General features: G+C 37.3%; 1 protein-coding gene across 7 annotated transcripts in view; it reads left to right on the plus strand.

The window, feature by feature from the left end:
* frmpd3 (FERM and PDZ domain containing 3) overlaps positions 1-23,539 on the plus strand; it is a 781,596-nt gene that overhangs the window by 698,605 nt on the left and 59,452 nt on the right. For all 7 annotated transcript variants that reach the window (XM_039765859.1, XM_039765862.1, XM_039765860.1 and 4 more), the window contains 2 exons: positions 1,766-1,870; positions 9,691-9,798. In XM_039765859.1, the coding sequence (XP_039621793.1) occupies positions 1,766-1,870; positions 9,691-9,798 (213 nt within the window). The remainder of the gene's footprint in view (positions 1-1,765; positions 1,871-9,690; positions 9,799-23,539) is intronic.

Genomic DNA, 23,539 nt, shown 5'->3' on the forward strand with positions numbered 1-23,539 from the left:
TGCTACACCTGCACTTTAACATTCAACCCTGATTAGGGATAGATTAAGGTTTGGTCTCTTGCCATTCCAGAGGAACCTTGAGATTAGTGACCTCATTTCAGATCAATATTTAGTAGGATGTGGAAGTGGCAGCATGACGTTAATGAAGTTGAAGCAGGGTACAATATTAATTTTGATAGTGGACAAAAAAGATTGAAAAGAGAGGGTGAGTTTAGACCAGGTGTTTATGGAGGCTTATATGTCAGTGAAGATGTCGTGATAGTTATTAGAAAGAATGTCTGAGATTGAGGCAGTAATATCAACTCCCAAATATCATCAACTACTAGATACAGGGATGACAAATGGTAGGGAGAAATACCAGTTTCATTTTTTGAATTCTTCACCATACATAGGTATGTACCAAAATAAAAGATACAACTGAGAAAATGGAAAATATAAATAATTTTAAAAGCATGCACTTCTAGATAGAAGTAGTCATTGAAATGATTCACTAATTATCATGACAAAGAAAGTGCATAAAATGGCTGGCCAAACCTTCTTACTCATAAAATTATAGTTTGAAAAAGATCTCTCAGTGAGATTGATGTGAGGGCTCGTTGTTAGGGTCCATTTAAAAGAAGCTCTGGTGAAACATTTTACCCACTTTGCTGACTCACCTAGTCAAAATCAGTGGGGTTTCTGGCATGATAATTCTGGTGGGGCCATGAAGACCTAGGAGAGAGGTGCTGTTCAAAGAGTAATGCCATTCTGAACAGCAAGGCAAAGTATGGTGTGTGTGTGAGAGAGAATTAGAGAGATGAACAAGCTCTTAAAGAACACAATTTACCAGACCCACTCCTTAATCCATTGATGACACGGTACATGCTTGCTGAGAAGGATCTTGGCTTGGATTTGCTCACAAAGATGGGGAAAGGGAACACAGATGGTGTTGCCTCTGAGCCAAAGTCAGTGATGTAAGACGGAGCTGATGGCATGAATGTGCAGGCAGGGAATGGTGCTGCATGGATGGAGCTGTGGAAGGCCAAAGTGGCTTCAGTGGTGTTAGAGGGCGGCCGAGGAAGGAGACAGCTTCCAGTAAACCTCATGTGAGAGAGTGAAGAAGAGACATTCACTATATCTCACGAAGTATTTGACTACTAACACAGGTCATATAAAATATCGTTTAAATGATCACTAACAAATCACATAAAATGAAGATCAACCTATACAGCATGACTACCAAATAAAAGTATTATATCAACATCAAATACTTAACCCTATGAGCAGAGACACACATGAATATTTATAAATTTACATTGTTTTGGTTTAATATGCAAAGAACTAAACCTGGTTTATTCTATAACTTTAGTTTATTTAGCGTAGCAAAGAGAAGTAATCCAAAATTCTCTATGGCTTTCTGTTCAATAACTGCAGAAAAACATTGGATTGTAGTTATTACTGCTGACAGACTTGTACCAGATATCAGATAAATTGCATTGGATATTTCAGATTTGTTCAGAAAAACAGCTATGAAAATATTATTTTCTATTTCCACTCATGTTTGCTTTAATCTAACAATAGGTTTTGGTTGACAATTTGATGGTATTCACTTTGAACAAATATTCAGAAATGCAGAAAAATCAAGGGATAAGCACTTTTTCATAGATAGATAGATAGTAATCTCTTTATGTGTTTTAACTTTCTCTTCTCCAAAGAACAGGCTGTGACAAACATCTAAAGGCTCCTCATCTTCAGCTCCTGACTCAGACTCTGATTTTCCTTACAGTCCCCAAAGTCTGCCTTCATCAGTGCTGCCAAGAAAGCCAAGCTACGGTCCAATCCCCCAAAAGTGCGATTCTCTGAACCAGTTTCCGTCAGCAATCCAGATCACGTATGTTAATAAGCTTTTAAATCTTCATTAACTTGTGGTTTATTGCAGACCAAGAGTGTTACTTAATTAATTAATGTTAAACTTGCTGTCAGTATTCACTGTTATTATTTATATTTTTCATATAATTTTACAAACATTTCTATATGACAATACAGCATTATGAATAGTAATTGCCTGAAACTGCATTCTGGATTTAAGTCGTATGCACTTTCATTGCCTGTGTAGGGTCTGATCATTCTCCTTGTGTCTGTATTGGTTATCCTACGACATTTGTAAAGATATGCTGGTCAGATGTATCGGCGGCTCTAAATTAGCCCAATGTAAGCTTGTGTGTAATTATGTAAAAAGAGCAGGTCTTGTGATGATATGGCGCCCTCTCCAGGGCTGGTTCCTGTTTTGCACCCAATGCTATTATGAATAGGATTAAACAGATCTGAGTTTTTTTTCTGTTATATTCTGTTCATGCTAGAGGTCACTTACACAAATTAACTATTAATATTTTAATGACTCTTCTTAAGAAAGTAATCATTATACTTGAATAGATTTGTACATATTTTACTTTTTCACTATTAGACAATTACCCAAGAGCTGCAAAAAATACATTGCAAGTAATAACTTAACTTCTAGAATATATTAAATTACAAGAGAATCACTTATACCCATTCGAAGCCTCTTTGTAAAAAAAGAAAAATGACCTTCTAAACAAATGAATGCATAATTAAATAAGTAGCTATAATATAACAAACCTATTTTCAATTGGCATATTTATTCAATCAGGTCTGGCAATTTTATTTGAGCTTCATTATGTACTGTGTCATAAAACACTAAGCATTTAGTATAAAAATGGAAAAGTCTATCTAGTGTATAACTTTGTTTAATTGAAATTTCAAACTATATTGAATGAAGAGTCTAAAAGGTAATAGCATGTAATTTGTTTTGCTGTAATATGCTTAGATGTCCAGTGGTACAAAATCTATTTTTATAATTTCTTTATCGTTTTTTATTACTTTTCTTAAGACTGGGCACTCTGTTAAGTGGAATGATGTCAACCGATTGATATTTGCATTTTATAAAGATTATGTCGGCTGGTAATAAACTGCCGTTTTGTAATGAGTTATTTTGGAAGAGTCTAAGATATCCACTCAGAATTTTTGTACATTAAACTGGTTACACACCAAGATTTTTTTATACTAGCTGTGTAAGCCCATGCTGTAAAAAGCCCGGGGTCCAAAAAACTATCGAAATCATCAAAAAAAACAAATTGAAATGTAGAGATGTCAGGTAATTGAAAGGAACTGCTCTGGGTATCTCTCTCCTAGGAGGTTTTGTTTTTCTGATGTGCTCACCTCGCTTGTGTGTTAGCGGAAGGAGGAAAAGTAAAAGAGACCGAAAAAGGCTGATCCTCAGCCGAAAAAGGGTGGACTGCCCTCTCAGGGTTGGTGGCGAGATCCTGCCCCAAGTGGAGGAGTTCAAATATCTCGGGGTTCAGGAAGAAAGAATGGAGAGTGAGATCGACAGGTGGATTGGTGCACCGTCCGCAGTGATGCGGGCTCTGCATTGGTCTGTTGTGGTGAAAAAGGAGCTGAGCCCTAAGGCAAAACTCTCAATTTACCAGTCGATCTATGTTCCTACCTTCACTTATGGGCATGAGTTATGGGTAGTGACCGAAAAAACGAGATTGCGAATACAAGCGGGTGAAATGAGTTTCCTCCGCAGGGTGTCTGGGCTTTCCCTTAAAGATAAGGTGAGAAGCTCAGTCATCCGAGAGGGGCTCAGAGTAGATCTGCTGCTTGAGTTGTAACTTTTTTTGGTTAGTGATGTTTTTTTTAAGTGTTTATCAGTGTTATTTGTTAAGTTTACACTGACCTGCTGTGAACAAGTGTGTATGTGTGAATTTGCTCTGTGATTAAGTGAAGACCCCTTTGGACCCTTTAAGGGAGGAACCAACCCTGGATAGAATGCCAGTGTACCACTCAGTCATACGGAGCACTTTAGAGGCCCCAATCAATCTGACATGCATGTTTACACTGTAAATATATAAGGAAAGTTTGAATACCTAGAGGAAAACTAGTGCAGGAAAAAGGAGAATGAACAAACTTCTCACAGAGAATGGCCAAGCAGACATTTGAACTTAATCTGCTCCGGCTTTAAGCGATGCAACACCATGCTGCTAAATGAATACTTTATTTTAGTGAGTAAAACCCTCCTGTTGAAGATTGGTGACATTTAAACAAGAACAAACAATCTCTGTTTTTGGCTATACACATTTTTTGAAAGTTTTAAATATTTATATAAAAATTGTATTGTACTGTATTTATCCATCTATCTAATTATGTGTTTTTTTTTGAGGAAGTATTCAGACAAGAAACCTTATGGATGCTTGTGAAGTACAAAATGAATGTTTTTCTTTCTTTCTCTTAGAGTTAAACAAGACAGACAGACAGATCTAATTGGTCAGAACTTCACGTTTCTAGCATTATATCTATAAAAAGACAAATTTCCCCCTGGCAAAAAAACATCTATCTATCTATCTATCTATCTATCTATCTATCTATCTATCTATCTATCTATCTATCTATCTATCTATCTATCTATCTATCTATGTACAGTCCCTTTCAGATTGCTGTGTCTAATATACTGTAGTTCCTGTCCACCTGCTGTATCTACCTGTCTATCTGTCTAATATAAAGTTGTTAATTTAGTTCAATATAATTTTACATTTTCTAATAATGTTAACATTTAATATTTTTGCATTCAGATTGTTTCATAGTTTATTTACAGTAATTTATTTGTGCAATGCAGTTTATTTTTTTCATTACATTTCATTACTCAGTTGTACACATAAGTCACTAAGATAATAAATTGGTAATTACGTGCAAATCCAACTTCATATGTAATTTTCTCAGTCTGAATAATACACAGCAACATAAATTGTATTTATCTTAAATCTGTCTTAATATTATTCTGCATTTGGAATTTGTACAGCAGACTCTTAAAAATACTGGTTCTTTATAAGCACTATATGCTTCTTCACTAGGTGGTGTGGCTCCAAATAGAGCCATTGCTTAAACCCTCCACTCTAGGATGATTTCTTTACAGTTCTTTGAAGAAGGTTCTTTGTGTTTTGAAAAACATCCTAATACGTAATAAAAAAAATGACATCTTTACTGTATGGTAGGCTGCAGATCGCTAACAAATTAAGAAAACCTGGACTTAGATCGTGTTACTGGATGTCCGCAAAAAGAGTCTTTTTAAAATCACGAGCCATTGGTATTTCACAAATCAGTTACCATCTTTTCATAGTTATTTATTCTATGGAGTCTGTTATGGATGTAAATATGTAAAGGTTCTTTCTGGAACCTTCATATGGACATGTCTTTTAGGGACCAAAAATGGTTCTCCTATGATAACGCTCTGAACAACCACACTGGCACATTTATTTTTAAGAGTGTAGGCCTAACTCTGTTTAAATCTTGTTTTGTGAGACTGTTTCTTTTTTTATTGTACTTTTTTACCTTGGCTTAAAGTACATTTGGTGCAACAATATTTTAAAATAACTGCAAGGCCTATCCAGGATTATATACATTGTGTTACCCTTGCACATAAGACAACTTAAACAGTGTTTTATTTTTTACAATTTGAAGATTAAATAATCAGCGAACAGTGTGTGATAAGGATGGTTCTGAAACATCATAAAGGTTTGGGGCAGCCATGCCTATATTGGTGTCCTGGCTGCAAATGCTTTAGAAAATAATACAAAGACCTTAACAGACCGGAGTCCAAAATTGAACTGCCCTCGTTGACTTAAGATGGCGGTTTTAAAGTTCAGTGGCGAGAGTGACGTCATCTGAACTGGAAGTGACGTCGTCAGTAGTGCCAGAACCAGGCGGGATTTCCTGAGAATGGTCTCTAAGGGATTAAGAGAGACAGTTAGTGCACCTCGCCACCCCCTGGTCAGGCATGGAAAAATAATTATTCAGGCCCTTTAGCTGTCTCCTATTTGCACGTGTGTGACAAGTGATATGTGCTGAGAGGCATTTTATAAGCAGTGCTTTTTGTCCACTGGAAGGATTTAAATAAAAGAAAACTATAATCAGACTGTAACAAAATATGTTCAGCAGCATACAGTATGTGATGCATTGGGAATGCAGTAGTGAGCACTCTTTTTAAAACCAATGCAACAGATTCCATTTATTGTCCACCCCACTGCAGTCAACTAAACAGTTAAATACTGGAACAACATAAATACTAGATTTTAAATGAATGAAACAAATAAGATGATACCAACATGGCAGACAGGTTAACTGGTGTTTACCTTTCTTCACACTGAAGATATCCTATCTAAGTGAGACGCATATACAAGGAATATTACACAGCCATAGACTACAATGGCAACATTTAGTGCCCACAGCCAACATATCATTGCACTGTACATTTTAAAATTTTTTTATCTAACTAGCATGCCATTTTGTAGTTAACAAAAACTGATTGTTGTAAGAAAACAAAATGTATGATAGCCATAGAATGACAGTCATATGCATGGCATCAGTCCATCAAAAGGACAGAATGATGACAGCAATGCAGGGACCTGACCTGAAACAACCTTATTATGAATTAAGACAGTTGTAAAGATCTTAAGGAAAAGCTGAACACTTTGCAAAAAAAGAAATAGCAACTAAGCTGTAAGTTAAAAAAAAACAACAAAGTCAAACAGCAGGAGGACCCTAATGTTTAGAATTAAAAGAAGTTTGGCAATGTGTCATGAACAGCGAGATTCTGGACTTGAAACAAATGTTAATGGTACAAAGAAGAATGATAGCCATTTTGAAACATTCTGTAAGCTGCTAAATTGTTAAGTGTGCCATTCCAAGTAATTTGGCAGTGAAAATATCAGAGCGCATCTGCTTCTACCAGCTCCAGTAACACGAGCAGCAGTGGTGCAAAGTACAATGGAACAACCCACAGTACTTTGATAACACTGGAAGCAAGGATTTAAGAGGAATCAAGCTTTTCAGATGCACAATATTATTAGCAACAGACAAAAATCTGGGACACAAAACCAAAAGGAGCTTAAACACATGGAAGAGATAAAACAAATAGGGGAGCTTAACAATTAAAAATATAAAACATAACATTCTCAAACCCACTTAATCCTTTTCAGGGTTGTTGAGGCTGGAGCCAGTCTTGATGGCATTAGGATCAAGACCAGAATTAACCCCAGCAGTGGAAGATTTCACCTATGCATGCACTCGCACCCCATAGGGCTGATTTAAAGTTACCAATTAACCTACACGCCTTTGGAGATTTGAGAGAAAAACTACAGCAGTAAGCACTGAACCACTGAAGAGAACTGTAAAAGGCAAAATTATGTACAATGCTGGAATCTAAAAAGAGAAGGAAAACAAAAACTGTGTTAGATTTACTAGTACTGAATTATATCTTATTATTAAACACATTCTTAATGAATAGTAAAGTGAAATATACAGTACATTAATCATTCCATGTTATAGCATAATTACTTATTTAGAATAAAAAATACAGTTGTTATTTATTAAGCCGTATTAAAAAAGAGGACAGTGCAGCTACCTCTTTATTTGTCAGTGAGAAATGGCAGGTTTTTTTTTTTTTTGAGGAAATATTCAGACAAGAAACCATAAGGATGCTTGTGAAGTACACAATGAGTGTCTTTCTTTCTCTTTCTTAGAATTCAATAAAACAGACAGACAGAACTAATTGGTCAGAACTTCACATTTGTAGCATTATATCTGTAAAAAGCCAAATTTCCCCCTGGGGGCAAATAAAGCTTGCTCTATCTGTCTGTCTGTCTGTCTGTCAAAACACCATCCAGCTGTAATGTCTAAACACTAAAAATGTATTCAAGAATACACTCAGTTTTCACCCCCGGTAACCTTGTCATGGTACCTTAAGGTCTAACACATTATAAATGTCACAGCACAGCCTCAGGTTTTAAAAGCATTATAAAGCCATACATTTGTGCATTATATATACAGAGTTGTCAAGTGCAAGGTCATGAAATGTTGAAATCTATGCTTGCAGCAAGAGAAAAAAAAACTAAAACAATTGTAAATGGAAAGCTAGTTTATCTCAAAGGCAACCACACACATAGCACACAATCACAACAGAGTACTTTAAAATTACTAATCAAATGGATGTCACAATTTTAGGCTGTAGTAGGGATAAGATGCTTTCCATACAAATGAAATAAAATTTAAACTCAATTTAGGTAGCAGCCCAACCTGGAAATGAGCAAAGACCAAAAAACTTGGAGACTACAGTACTTTAAGCTCCTCGACTGTACCACCAGACCCCAATTCCTTGCTGTTTTCAGTGTATGTATCATTTATACTGAGTAGCGATGAGTGAACTCTATGGAGTTTGCTTCACCATGAGTTTATCTAAATCACAGAAATTTTTGATAACTTCTCCGAACTCTGCAAAAAGCATTGAAGTCAAAGGGGAAGGAGGAACTGAACTAGTTTTGAGTTGATTATAATAGAGCAATGGTCTACTACGTGTTCCAGAGGGCTAGGGAAGTGTTTATTAGGACCGAAAATGTGATCTGAGCTGTGAGGCAGCAGTTCTAACCAATCCTCTACCATTCTTCAAACATTAAAAGATGCAGATGGAATATCACCACTAACAAAATACAATAAATGATCTCAAACTAGCAATAAGTAAATAAAATATAGATGATTGCTGTCGCAGAGTTCCTCTGTTGGGGCACACATCAGTCATGTGACGAAGCTACAGCTTGGGACTGGCTCGTTCCATTTTTGGAAGTTGCAGCTTCAGACATAGCTGGAATGTCTATATTGTTTCCTATGTAGCTGTGCAGATACTTTGCACTTTTTTCCTCCATAAAGTGTAAAGAAAAACCTTGTAATAAAGCTTTTGGAATTAATATTATTTCATAGTTTCTCATTCTGAATTGAGGAGAAGGGAGTTAGAGTTCCTTTAAGGCTTGCTCTGAGATTGTAGCTGGGCACATGGCTAATTGTGCAGGCAAATTTGCCATGTGTTATTGTGCTGCCAGCATGGAGACAGATGAGTGTTATATATCCGGTGGCAGTACTCACTATGGTCAGCTATTGTACACCTCAAATGAAAATACTGCAAGTTTATGTATTTATTTTTTTTAAACACATTAGAGATAGAATTCCGGCTAGAGTTTGGGTTTTGACATCATGCATGCACAAAGCAGATCAGCAATGATTTTACAGTAGGCATGTGTGAAAGTTATGTGTATAGTTGCTACAGCTCAGTGATATAACACTAGTCTTGAAAAGCATCATGGAGTGCTGGAAAAAATGTTCACCGAACTTGGTAGCATGGCAAATTTTAAGAAAAATATTCAGCGAACAAAGCTGCTGGCAAATACAGCATATTCTCTGTGAAAAACTCTGGTGAATTTTGACAATCAACACTACTTGGCAGGAAGTGCAGTTTGCTCAGAAACTTGAATCATAATTACAAACAAGCCTGGTGTACAGGATGTTCAGGTGGTGCCATGACCAGGAGCTTAGGCATCTGGGTGTGGCACTGCAGCAAGCAAAGAAGAAAATCATGAGGCATACTGTACATCTAATGGTCTGAGCAGTTTTTAAGTTTCAAGAAAACCTGACAAGATATATTTTAGAAACACTTGCTACTAATGGATAATTATTATCTGTTTATTTAGAAACCTTATATATAAAGATAGTATCCACAAATCTAGTCTAGCCTAAAGGGAGTCATGTGAATGATATATGTTTGCACAATTATTTTTTATTTGTATTTGTGTTTTTCATATTTCCCTATAGGAGATGCTGAAGGAAGACGCTCTACTCCTGATCCCAAATGTGCTCAAAGTGTTCCTGGAGAATGGACAAATCAAGTCCTTTACATTTGATAGCCGCACCACTGTCAAGGTAGGTTTTATTAATGGCAACTCAGACAGCAATAAATGGCTTCTATTTATGGGAAATATAAAAGATAATAAAATATAACAAAAGCACTTGACGTTCTTGCAACAGGCCACACTCAACTATGTGAACATCATATATCATTTTAAACACAACATCTTCAGCAATAATAAAAATTTTCTTTCCAGAGTAGCTACCCGATAGGCAATGTGATAGATAAATTACTTTTTCTGTTGGATGTTTGCAATAAAGATGTAGATGCAATCATGCCGTTAGTTTTGTTTATACTGCAAAATAATTCACATTCTTGAGTATTATTGTCAGATTACTAGGAGATACCCCATGGTTATAATCAATGATGAGTTTTGAGCAATTACCTGAGGAACTGTGTAGCTTGTACAGCAGGACAGATTGTACATCGAATTGTTTTAATTTTTGCCTAAGGAATTATTATCTATCACATCGAGTGTCTGTGGTATTTATTTCTTCCAGTTCAGCATCTCTACAAATTATTGTGAAGTGATTGCAATTCAGACACTAAGCATTTCTTGAAATGTATGTTGGTGCATAAGAATGACTGTCTTCACATATTTGTTAACATCTTTGTCTTGAGAGCCTTTTCTTTTTGGTTTTGAGTGACTATTGTTCTGACAGTACCTATAAACGGTGCTGGTAAATGATGCTCATTCTCTTGATGATTTCATTTTTTCCATAAGCACCGGCCCTTTCTTGCATCCACCTGTTAACCACTGGTGGCTGTTATAATCTGGCTCTGGTTTTTGAATTTTTATTATCATTCCCTGGCCTCATAAAGTTTTTGAGATATAATTTTGGGGGTGTTTAGAGGTCAAGGAATATAGTTATTACGTTTATTTTTGGATTTGAAGTTTTTTCAGTAGGTTAAAAATGAATTACTTTCTCCTGCAGTGCCATTTCATTTTTGTTATGAGTGTCGCCACTTTGTGCTGTTTGCTGCGTCTGTTGCTATGTAGTTGCTAGGCAACATCAACAGAAAGTGAGTGATATGGACATCATGGTGTCATAGGTATAAAGTTCACCTTCAGACAATGTCTAATGTGTATAAGTTTGAGGATACAACCTAAAAATCCTAGCATTATTTTCTCCAACTCTGTGTTTGAATTCTGGCTACTAACTTTTTCTCTTTGACCATGATCTTTGATTTATACAGTGATTCCCCTCCTATCTTGGAAGTTATGTTCCAGACCCATCAGAGTTAGGTGAAAATCCGCGATATAGAAAGACCATATAAATAAACACTTCTTTTTATAGTTTAAGCTTTAAAATACCCCTCCCACATGCTTTAAACACATGTAAACTTATTAAAACACACTTTGTAAACACATATGATATGTGGATGTCGGGCTAAGGATATGAGTAACATCTCTCTATTATAAAACATTTTAACGTCACGCAAGACAAGGTAGTGAGACAGAAGAACAGCTGTTGTACAGGCTTTTAAATGATTGACGCACAGAGCGACAAGCAGAACAAGCATCTTGGCAGAAGCAGCACAAAGCTTCAATCTTCAGTCAATCTTGGTGGTGATCTCATCAGTCCTGCCTCTACTGCAAAGAATCTTGGTGTCATTTTGATTCCTCCCTTTCTTACTCCACCCACATAAATCACATTAAGAAACTTTCTTACTTTCACCTCCGTAACATATCACGTGTTCGTTTCTTCCTCTCCTTTTCTAATGCTGAGAAACTTGTCCATGCTTTTATCACATCTCGCATAGATTATTGTAGCTTGCTGCTGGCAGGTGTCCCTTCTAATCTTATATCACAGCTCCAGCTTATTCAAAACTCGGCTGCAAGAGTCCTCACTCGAACCAGCAGCAACGAGCACATCACACCCATCCTGCTCCGTCTTCACTGGCTCCCTGTGTCTTACAGAATCGAATATAAAATCCTACTAATAACCTACAAAGCTTTAAATAACCTTGAGCCAAACTACATCAGTGACCTTCTCCATCACTATGTGCCTGCCCGTCCACCAAGGTCCTCTGATTCTGGTAATCTTGTTGTGCCCCACACTAGTCTACACTCCATGGGTGACAGAGCCTTCAGCTATATAGCGCCCAGACTCTGGAATGACCTACCGAAATTAATCAGGTCAGCTGACTCCATGAATTCTTTTAAAAAACAACTTAAAACTCATATGTTCAGGAAGGCTTTTAGCTCTACTTGACTTCATTCCCCTTCTCTGAGTTTACCTCTCTGTCAAGATGCTCATGTAACCTGTGTGTGTGTGCTAGACCATCAATTCTGTTGTCTGTTAGGCTTTCTCTGAATTTACTGTCTTAATCTTCTTTATTTATTTGCTTTGTACTATGCTATATACTGTATACCCTGCCGTTCTTTCTTATATTCTGTAAGTGCCTTGAGCATGGGAAAGGCGCTATATAAATAAAATGTATTATTATTATTAAAGCCAGCACAAAGTCCACTCCTCCTTAATGAGCATTCACCCCCAAACCAACCCCAAGCCTGAAGCGTTTTTCCTTTGGTTGAGCAAAGCAGACTAGATGATCTCGGACAGACACTTTGACGACACGCAAGACTAGACATTACAACCTTAGTCCCACGGTGACTTCTGCACATCATGCCCTACTTACAATTTAAAACAAGTTCACTGACATCTAACCTAGCAGTTGTTGGAATGCTTTTGCCAGACAAACTTCAAGTGCTCCCAACTCTTAAAACAACGACAAGCAGAACATGCAGCTTGCCAGCAGATGATCCAAGCCCTCACACCCTAAGTCTGCCTCCTCCTCCATCAGAACGCACAGAGCGACAAGCAGAACAGGCATCTTGGCAGAAGCAGCACAAAGCCAGTAGCTGATTCGTCCACTTCTGCTTAGTGTGCGTTCAGCTCCCTCTCTTCATAAAGCGAGCGGCAGAGACGCGAAGTGGCAAAAGGACAGCTGCTGTACAGACTTTTAAGTGATTGACGCAAAGCGCGACAAGCACAACTCACAGCTGGCCAGCAGCAAGACATCAGCTGAACCGATCGCATCTCTTTAGCGTGCGTTTAGACCCCCCTTTAACAACGCAAGCAGCGTTAAAGTGCCGTGAGAAAGAGATTTAACCAGGCCCAGGGCAGGAAATAAAGGACAAATATTGTTTTTACAAAAGTTTTGAAGTAAAAATTAAAATAATACATATGTAACAATTCCCATGAAAATAACAATCTCTTTAAATTGTTATCCGGTAAACCAATCCCGGGGGTGGGCGAGCAGGTGGTGGAGCCCCCTAGTAATAATAATTGTATTAATAAATCCACGATGTAGCAGGGGCGCAATAGCTGAACCGTGATATAGCGCGGATCACTGTACTTTGGTTCAGTTTTGACATTTATTTTTTATATAATGACTACATTTATGTTCCATGTTCCGGGATCTGTTACTTTATTCTCACTCTTCCAGTTTTGACCTTAGCTAGTTCATTTAACAACGAGCATCTACTGATTCTGTTTCTCTCTCGATACTGCTGCTACCCAGTGCAATCAGTACAAAGACATCATTACCATTTCCTATTAACTTATTTTGAATATTGTACCTTTTCATATAATGCTTCTAGTTTCTAGTATCAGATTGGATGTTAACTACAATTTGTCTAAAGTTTATTTAGCAATCTCACGGCAGACCATTTGTGGATATTTTTTGGATTCAAGTAGGCTAGCTCAAAATATATATATATATATATTATAGAAAAAAATCTTGGGATAAGATGAGACTTTTTCAGAGAGGAGTAACGAGACACTTTATTGTTGTATAGCGCTTTTTCACTCCTTAGACCAGCTCACAGTGCTTGGACAAGTTTATATAGCAATTAAACCATTCTTAGATGAACACAGAATAAGATTAAGCACACAATAAAATGTGTGATTTTTATTAGCAAAAGCAAAATATGTTTATTAACATAACAAACAAGATATGCACAATTGACAACAGAGGAGAAGAAAACAAAAACTAAAAAAGCATTATTGAAGGAAATAAAGTTCTGGCTGGCTATAGTCAGTTACAACAGTTAATGTGGTGTATACCAACTGTTCCCCTACCTGCTCCTTATCATTCTACTATACTATACTAAGTATATGCTGGGCAGTCTAATAAGAAGATTAAATCTTTAAAAAAAAATTGTTTTCAAGAAGTTGTTTTCAAGATGCCCTCTGTGTCACTTTCTATGGGCAGTAGTAGCAACCTGGCAATATAACAGAGGCACCAAGTGCAATAGTAGGATGGAGAGAAGATGAAGGAAATAGAAGATCAGTAACAGTTCATAATAGCACAGTTGTACTTTTGTGCAAATTATTAACATGCAGAGTTTCAATATGAAGAGCTAATCAGCTAGAGCAAGGAAATGTGTTCAGTCTGATTTAAATTCTAGGAATGATGGAGCATCTTTTTACACAAGCAGGCAAATCATGCCACAGCCTTGAGGATTTATAGTTAAAAGCTTGACCTCCCACCTTTGTTTTATTAATCCATGGAATCATTAGAAAGTAGTTATTACAGTTGTTCAGCACTACCTCATAATTAACCTCTCCCCCTTCAAATATAAATGTTGTGAATACTTATTCCATCTCATTTTCTAAACCATAAATAATGGAGACCTGTGTCTCTGCTCCTTGCATGCAGCTTCTGGGCTTTGGAACAATAAAATATAACTCTCATTGTCTGTTTGTGTCCATTGTTGCGGTTAGAGAAAATCAAAATTAAATTAAGTTTTTTTCAATTAAAACTGTTGCTTGTAAGATGATTCTTCTAATATAAAAGATGAGGTGTTTCAGTTCAACTTGCATTTATTACTCTTATTAAGAATTGTATAGAAACAACTACAGCCTATAGAAATGTAATGAACTTTACATGGCAGACAACACCTATTTGCACCTAAAGTTATAACCTATACACTTAACATGCAGTGCTTGCTCGTACAGGAAATAATCATTCCTGTTTTTCTTTTTCTTTTAATCTTTCTCATAAAATAGGATTGTAATGCGCTACAGCTTCTCTTTTTTAACCTAGACATTTGGGTAAAAAAGTGATGAAAGGAAAAACCGAATATATTATCAGCAATAATTGAAATATTTTATATAGAATTTGATTTGATACTTCTGGATATACAACATGACAGAATAAATTATATATTATTGTCATTGCACAATGTACAAAGAAATTTAGTGGTAGCACCCAGAATAACATAAATGTAAACATAAATATGAGTATAATATAATCATAAACATAGCCTATAGTAACTAGGTAAAACAATTTGTTAAAAAAGCATAAAGTACATCACAAACAGGCATAAATATATACAAAAGCATAGCCTTACTTGTAAAAAAAAAAAAAATAACATAAATAGAATAAATATAAGGTGAATGAAGACAGTTGCACTCACAAATGAGAACGTTTTCATAAATCCTACTTGTTTAGTACTGAATTTAATTCAGTAAAAGCCCCAGGATGAAACCTGCATTTAAAGGCTATAGGTCTGGGCATATGAGTCCTAGAACTACTGGTGAAGGGCAACAAGATGAACAGATGATGGCCATGATGAGTCAAGTCTTTAGTGATATTAGTAGCCTTGCGGAGACAATAGTAAGCAATAGTAGATATCATCCATTGACAGAGTGTGAGTTCCAATGACCTTTTGTGCAATATTTATGACTCTTTGGAGAGTCTTTTCATCTGCTGCAGAATAACTGGAGTACCACATCATCAGAGAGTAAGAGAGGCCACTCTCTATGAAACATCAGTAGAAGGGCATAATAGACAGACTGAATTTTTTTATTTTAAATAAAGCAACTGCTATGCATTCTTGACCAGTGATGTAACGTTCATTGTTTATGAGACATCCTTAATTTATGTTCCCAAAATTGTAAAGGTGTGGACTCTCCCCATTTATGCCGAGGGGTACCAGGTCATTTCTATGCCTTCTGAAATCTTTTAAGACTTCTTTATTTGTTTTAGTATCAAGCAACAGATTATTAGCCAAGCCCTACTAGGTCAGGCCCCACACCTCACCTCTGTAGGCCGACTCATTGCCATCTCATTTCAGCCTGATCAATGTCATGTTGCCTACAAATGTAACAATGATGTTAATTCAATGAGCTGTCACAAGTGTAGAGAGAATACAAAAGAGGGTTCAGCACACATTCTTGTGGAGCTCCATTATTGACTAGCAGAGTGAGTGATGAGTGAAGATCTAATCTGACTGTATAGTGACAATCTGTTACAAAGTCAAAGATTCAAAAGCTAGTGGACTGGCTAATCCCCAGGTCCAGATGCTTTGTGACCATTCTGCTTGGAATGATAGTATTAGAATCAGAGCTATAATCAATAAAAAACATCCTCACATAAGTTCCACAATGTTCAAGATGGGCTAATGCAGAGTGCTGTGCTGTACCAAGGGCATCATCTGTAGACCTGATTTAAAGTAGGTTAGAATATTGAATTGATATTCTGTAAGACCAGCCTTTCTAAAAACTTAATTAAAACCAAATAATCTGGTCTCTAACCATTCAGGCTACCAATGACAAGCTGATTGGGCACTGGTCATATGGTGGTAGACTTCAAGCATATAGATAAGAGATAGATAGATAGATAGATAGATAGATAGATAGATAGATAGATAGATAGATAGATAGATAGATAGATAGATAGATAGATAGATAGATAGATAGATAGATACTTTATTAATCCCAAGGGGAAATTCACATAATCCAGCAGCAGTATACTGATACAAAGAAACAATATTAAATTAAATAGTAATAAAAATGAAAAAAATAAAAATAAAAAAAGCAGACAATAACTGAGTAATGTTAGCATTTACTCCCCCGGGTGGAATTGAAGAGTCGCATAGTGTGTGGGAGGAACGATCTCCTCAGTCTGTGAGTGGAGCAGGACAGTGACAAAAGTCTGTCACTGAAGCTACTCCTCTGCCTGGAGATGACACTGTTCAGTGGATGCAGTGGATTATTCATGATTTACAGGAGTTTGCTTAATGCCCGTCGCTCTGCCACAGATGTTAAACTGTCCAACTTTACTCCTACAATAGAGCCTGCCTTCTTAACAAGTTTGTTCAGGCGTGAGGCGTCTTTCATCTTTATGCTGCCTCCCCAGCACACCACTGCGTAGAAGAGGGCACTCGCCACAACCGTCTGGTAGAACATCTGCAGCATCTTACTGCAGATGTTGAAGGATGCCAACCTTCTCAGAAAGTATAGTCTGCTCTGACCTTTCTTACATAGAGCATCAGTATTGGCAGTCCAGTCCAATTTGTCATCCAGCTGCACTCCCAGATATTTATAGGTATAGGTATATATATATATAGGGACTGGGGTAAAAACATTAAAAATGTTTTATTGTTAATGCGTAGAACTTTGTTAATGTGTAATGAGAAAAGTTTGATATCTTTTTTGTATAGTAGATTAATTGTCTAAGGAGGTTTTGTTCAAGTTTTCATTTATGTTTTACTTGCTTTGTAGTTCTATGTTTACCTTCCACATAATCAAAAAAGTATATACAGGAAGTGACATTAGGTTTAGGGTTAGGTGCAATTATTCCCCATTCCAAAATATAGTAAATAATACACTTTAGCTTTAAGAGACAGTGATGACATGGTGACGTATTGGTCAGTGCCGCTTGCTTACTGTCTAAAGAAGCAGCTCAGATTCCAGTCTGGCCACCGTCAATGTGAAGTTTCCATATTCACTTATTGTTTTCATAACCAATCCTGCTTTCTAAAGATGTGCAGTATACAATGACTGACCTGGGAAAAGTTAGGGTTTGAGAATCCCTAATTATACCCTGCAGGAGGCTGGCAGCCCATCCCAAGTTATCTCCTTCTTTGTGATGAATGGTGCCAGGGTCCTGGGCAGCTTAGTATAACCCTGGTGATTAAGTCGGTTCAGAAAATAAATATGTGGAGAGGTAAATAATAATAATTAAGTAAGTAAATAATAATTCATTAAAAAAATTCCATACTCCCCTTTACATAAACAAATAATAATGTTAACATTACTTTTTTTTCTCAGAATTTTGATCAGTTGAATTACTTTGATTGTTATCAATGTTTAAGACCTCTGCAGCATGTGGTAAAATTACTACATATGGTATGTTTTGATTTATGTTTAAACACAATAAAAGAAATTTAATCCACATTTACTTTTTTAGTGCTCAACAGTGAAAAACATGTAAGGACTTCACTGGAAGTTAATTTAAACTGTTTTGAAACACAAAAGCAAACAGCACTTCTTACACCAGGATATTGCAGTTCTGAATAGATTGATTAATCAAGTTCCTGTTTTCAGGAAGACACAAAGAGGGCCAGATCAGTCATCTACTAGGTAACCAAAAGTCTAAGATTGCTTGCCTGCTATCTTTTGTTATAGTCTGTTCATTGTTATGTATATGTAAAAGTTTTCAGAGGATTCCAGCTCTCCTTGTCCGTTTTGCTTTGCAGATTCTTTCAAATGCATTGAATAAAAGCAAATGCTTCAGAAACAAACCCGAGTATCAAAGGCACTTTTTAACCTAGCAGCCATGCTGACTTTGTATGATGCTTTAAAAACCCTGCACTTCTAGCCCTGCTTTCTCCGCATTCTCACATCTGAGGTTTTTCATCAGCATCCTTTTGCTCCAACGCATTGCCGCTTATTGCTTCAATAACCTTCCACTCTGACTAATGGGTTCCATATGTTTGATGTGTTTATTAGCTCAAAACACCTGCTGCATTAAGAAAAGATGTTTGATAGAAGGTCACTCAGTACCTTTAACACTTTACGACTTTGTTCAAGACACATTATGGTATTTCAATAGCAAAAACATTTTAAAGTTGGAGTAACTGGGTTCAAAAGATTTTGTTTTATGCTTTAGTTAACAGATATTTTTCTGCCCTCTCAGTTCATCGGTGAACAATCAAAGCAATATTTTACATGAAAAAGCTTCTTAATAATGACTTCACAATTAGCTCATCGCTTTAATCATTTAATAAACTGTGAACAATAACTGTAAGGCAAATTAACGTCCACCAGCAATATGTCTTTGTGGTCTTTTAAACATCTAAGTATAGGTCACTACCCTTCCCATACCAGAATATTATACTTAGACTGCATATCTGCAGAATGATTTCATCAGATACTTAAAAAAAAAATATATATATATATACATACATTTCATTGCTGACTTTTAAAGTTAACATTTTATTAAACAAGCAGGCTAACGAGCTATGTCTCTTTTGCTCTGTGTGATTTATAATAAATAAATAAGCCTTCTTTTAAATCCTAAAGCATTCACCCTTTTATAGCTTTATTAGAAAAACTTGTTTGATTGGCTTGTAAATACAAGTGAATTAAGCCTTGTTAAAGCCATACCTGGTTCGAAGGGTTCATTTAGCTGGTTAAGCCCCCCAAATGTCATGTCAAACCCACACTGTCTAGCTTGTCGGTTGAATTAAGTGATTATTTCAAGTAGCACTAAGGGAAGCATTATCATGTAATTTTTTTTTTAATTATTTCATAATAAAATAAAAAGAGTTAAGTGTGAGCCATAAGAATTACAGACATATCAAGTGCCTTATTTGTTTACTACCCTTAAAAATTGTGAGAAATTCTGGAGCAGTCCTAGAGAAAAGTCAGTGGTCAAAGTGCAGTTATAAAGAATGTGAAGAATACAATCATCAAGTCATTGATGATGTTGAACAAAAGAGGACAATTATTGCAGAGTTTTAACACAGGTTTTAACTTAATCCTGCATTACATTTACCTTGGAAGTCGGATGTCAGAGCTGGACATGATGTCACACGCAAGTTGACCACGTTCCAGTAAAACATTCAAAAAATCAATATGGACACATCCACGAAAACCTTTGTTGCACTTGCTTCATGGGAATAAATAGCAGTTGATAACAATGCATTACGTTATACTTTACATTTCCAAACACTGTAGCAACATGTCCACTGGCAGAAGTTAGATAGCACTGAGTGTATGACTGATTTAATGAGACTCAGATTGGCAGAAGTGCTAATCTATACTAATAAAAGGCAAAGCCCTCACTGACTGACTGACTGACTCACTCACTCACTCACTCACTCACTCACTCACTAATTCTCCTTCCCGTGTAGGTAGAAGGCTGAAATTTGTCAGGCTTATTCCTTACAGCTTACTTACAAAAGTTAAGCAGGTTTCATTTCGAAATTCTACACGTAACGGTCATAACGGTCGATAACGGTCGACAACGTCCGCCATGTTGAACTTTCTTTTTTATGACCCCATCTTCACGAAATTTGGTAGACGGCTTCCCTGCGCTAACCGAAACCGATGTACATACTTATTTCGATGGTATGATGCCACTGTCGGCCGCCATATTGAACTTTCCAACGTCACTAATTTTCCAACTTCCCATGTAGGTAGAAGGCTGACCCCATCTTCACGAAATTTGGTAGGTGGCTTCCCTGCGATTACCGAAACCGATGTACGTACTAATTTCGGTGGTATGTCGCCACTGTCAGCCGCCATATCGAACTTTCCAATGTCACTAATTCTCCAACTTCCCGTGTAGGTAGAAGGCTGAAATTTGGCAGGCTCATTCCTTACAGCTTACTTACAAAAGTTAAGCAGGTTTCATTTCGAAATTCTACGCGTAACGGTCATAACGGTTGACAACGTTCGGCATGTTGAACATTCTTATTTATGGCCCCATCTTCACGAAATTTGGTAGGTGGCTTCCCTGCGCTAACCAAAACCGATGTACGTTCTTATTTCAGTGGTATGATGCCACTGTCAGCTGCCATACTGAAGTTTCCAATGTCACTAATTCTCCAACTTCCCGCGTAGGTAGAAGGCTGAAATTTGGCAGGCTCATTCCTTACAACTTACTTACAAAAGTTAAGCAGGTTTCATTTCGAAATTCTATGCATAACGGTCATAACAGTCAACAATGTCCGCCATGTTGAACTTTCTTATTCATGGCCCCATCTTCACGAAATTTGGTAGACGGCTTCCCTGCGCTAACCGAAACCAATGTACGTACTTATTTCGGTGGTATGATGCCACTGTCAGCCGCCATATTGAACTTTCCAACGTCACTAATTCTCCAACTTCCCGTGTAGGTAGAAGGCTGAAATTTGGCAGGCTCATTCCTTACAGCTTATTTACAAAAGTTAAGTAGGTTTCATTTCGAAATTCTATGCGTAACGGTCATAACGGTTGACAACGTTATGGTAGGTAGAAGGCTGAAATTTGGTACTTATTTCGGTGGTATGATGCCACTGTCAGCCGCCATATTGAACTTTCAACGGTCTTTGTTACTTATGGGTCCATCTTCAAGAAATTTGGTACGTGGGTTCCCAACACTAACTGAATCCTACTTACGTACATATATACATCCATAGCTTGCAGCTCGGTCACCGGGTGAGGCGGCGTTGGGTCCCCCATCCCAACGCCTCCCACGTTGTTGGCTGCCTGCCTATAAAGGCCGTCTGTCGCTCCGGTCTCTACATTCCCTTCCTTGCTTTGCCACGGGATTCACATCTCCCTGCTGATAACTACAGCCTTTTTATTTAATTCACGGCTTCTCCGCTGTTTTATTGTTCATTTATTATGATTATAGTTATTGTTTAGGTATTTTAGACTTACTTTACATTGTTCAGGTACCCATTTCCTTTATCATTCCAACCGTACCCCTATTAACATGTCTATTGAGGTGATCACCATCGATCAAAGAACTGTCACTTACCGAGTGGTTTCCATGCCCTGAGATGGCAACTACCTTTTCCATTCTCTTTGTTACATATTGCACGGCCATATCAGGCTCACTCTTGATATCCGGAGGAACATTGTGTCTTATGTATTGAATGACTGGGACAGGTTCAAGGTGTGGACTGATGACGGTACTGGAGATAATTATACTACACAGGAGCACTAGAAGAGTGAAATGCTTAAGCCCTTCACCTATGCATCTGCATGTGAGTTGATGGCTGCCGCTGAATTGTTCGGTTGTCGCTTTCAAGTGTACCGAAATGGCCAAATATTTTACACCTTTCGACAACCGCCAATGCCTCTTAAACATCTTAGATTGACAGGTGACGATTTCAGTAGTGGACACTTTGGTGTTTATGAATGTTTAAACTCTCAAAAGCTGGATGTGATTTTATCGATGAAACCGGTTGTGTGCTTACAACGCTTGACAGATGCCGAATGTCACTTCAACACAACTCCTGCAAATACTTTAGTAATTGAAACAAACCATGAAACTCAAACCGATTATGACAGCAGCAATCCAAGCTGTGAGATTTGAAACAAGATTACTGTTCCCATGGCCAACTGTACGTTGCATGCTCAAGAGTAAGCTCAGCGTACAGCTTAGTCATATTACAACTGGAGGGCCGAACTCACAATGTGGAATACAAAGAGATCCTTAACAAATAATTATTGGTATATTTTCAGTTTAAAAAGGTTTAATTTTCTTCTTAATAAAAATTTTAAGGCAGTACTTCGTCGCTGCGGAGCGTGGGTATTTTGCTAGTAAACAGTATAAAACTACAGCTTTCACTAAAGTTCAATGTGTTTGTCACCATTTTGGACTGATGTTATAATTTGAAGTTGGACTAACTCAGACTTGACAGACCAGCCCTGAGTTTCGGTGTGTACTTTACCTGCTAAGAGATGACCTTCCAGCACAGTTGTGCTTACCCCTTTTTCAAACAGCCAATAACTTGGTGCCTGAAAAAGCCACCATTGTAAAATGGGTTAACATGTACTGTGAGTTTAACTTCAATCTCAGCTTCTTTGTTTTTCTATTCTGTTGTACTTAAAACACGACACATTAGACAGATGAACTTTCACTTTTGTTTATGAGATCCAAAACAGCTGCATTCTTTATTCATCATCACTGCATTCTGTGCATTGTACTTCCAGATGAGCATTCATTGGTTGTCAGCTCTGATGCACACAAACCCACCCTTAAGACTAAAGACAAAATCAAGCCTATTTGATTTTATTGGAGCGAGTCGCACAGTAGACCTGCTAGGTATGTCAGATTATGCAACTGGCTTCATGAAATCACACTGAAATGAAGGGTACGACTGAAAATTGCTGAAAAAGCTGCATAACATAACATAGCTTTTAGAGTAAATAAGTAAACCCAAGTGTTTTCAAATCTGTAGTATGGATTCCTTGTATTGCTTAGTCAATTGCAACCACACCCCCTGGATGTCTGGTGACAGCAGTAAAGCTCCTATACCCCATCCATGATAAGGGATGATGAGGCAGAACAAATAAGATTTAAAGAAGTAATTATTAAATGCTGCGGTGGGTTGGCACCCTGCCCAAGGTTTGTTTCCTGCCTTGCGCCCTGTGTTGGCTGGGATTGGCTCCAGCAGACCCCCGTGACCCTGTAGTTAGGATATAGCTGGATGGGTGGATGGATTATTAAATGGAAGTTAATAAAATAATTCTTAATGACCAAATGTTAAAATTAAGTTAAATGTGTGTAAGAATGGTTAACCACCCATCCATCCATTATCCAATCCGCTATATCCTAACACAGAGTCACAGGAGTCTGCTGGAGCCAATCCCAGCCAGCAGAGGGCGCAAAGCAGGAACAAATCTCTGGCAGGGCGCCAGCCCACCTCAGGACAAACACACCAAGCACACACACTAGGGACAATTTGGGATCACCAATGCACCTAAAATCACGTCTTGGGGCTGTGGGAGGAAACCCATG

The sequence above is a fragment of the Polypterus senegalus genome, chromosome 10, assembly GCF_016835505.1.
Source record: "Polypterus senegalus isolate Bchr_013 chromosome 10, ASM1683550v1, whole genome shotgun sequence".
In the NCBI taxonomy this organism is placed as follows: Eukaryota; Metazoa; Chordata; class Cladistia; order Polypteriformes; family Polypteridae; genus Polypterus; species Polypterus senegalus.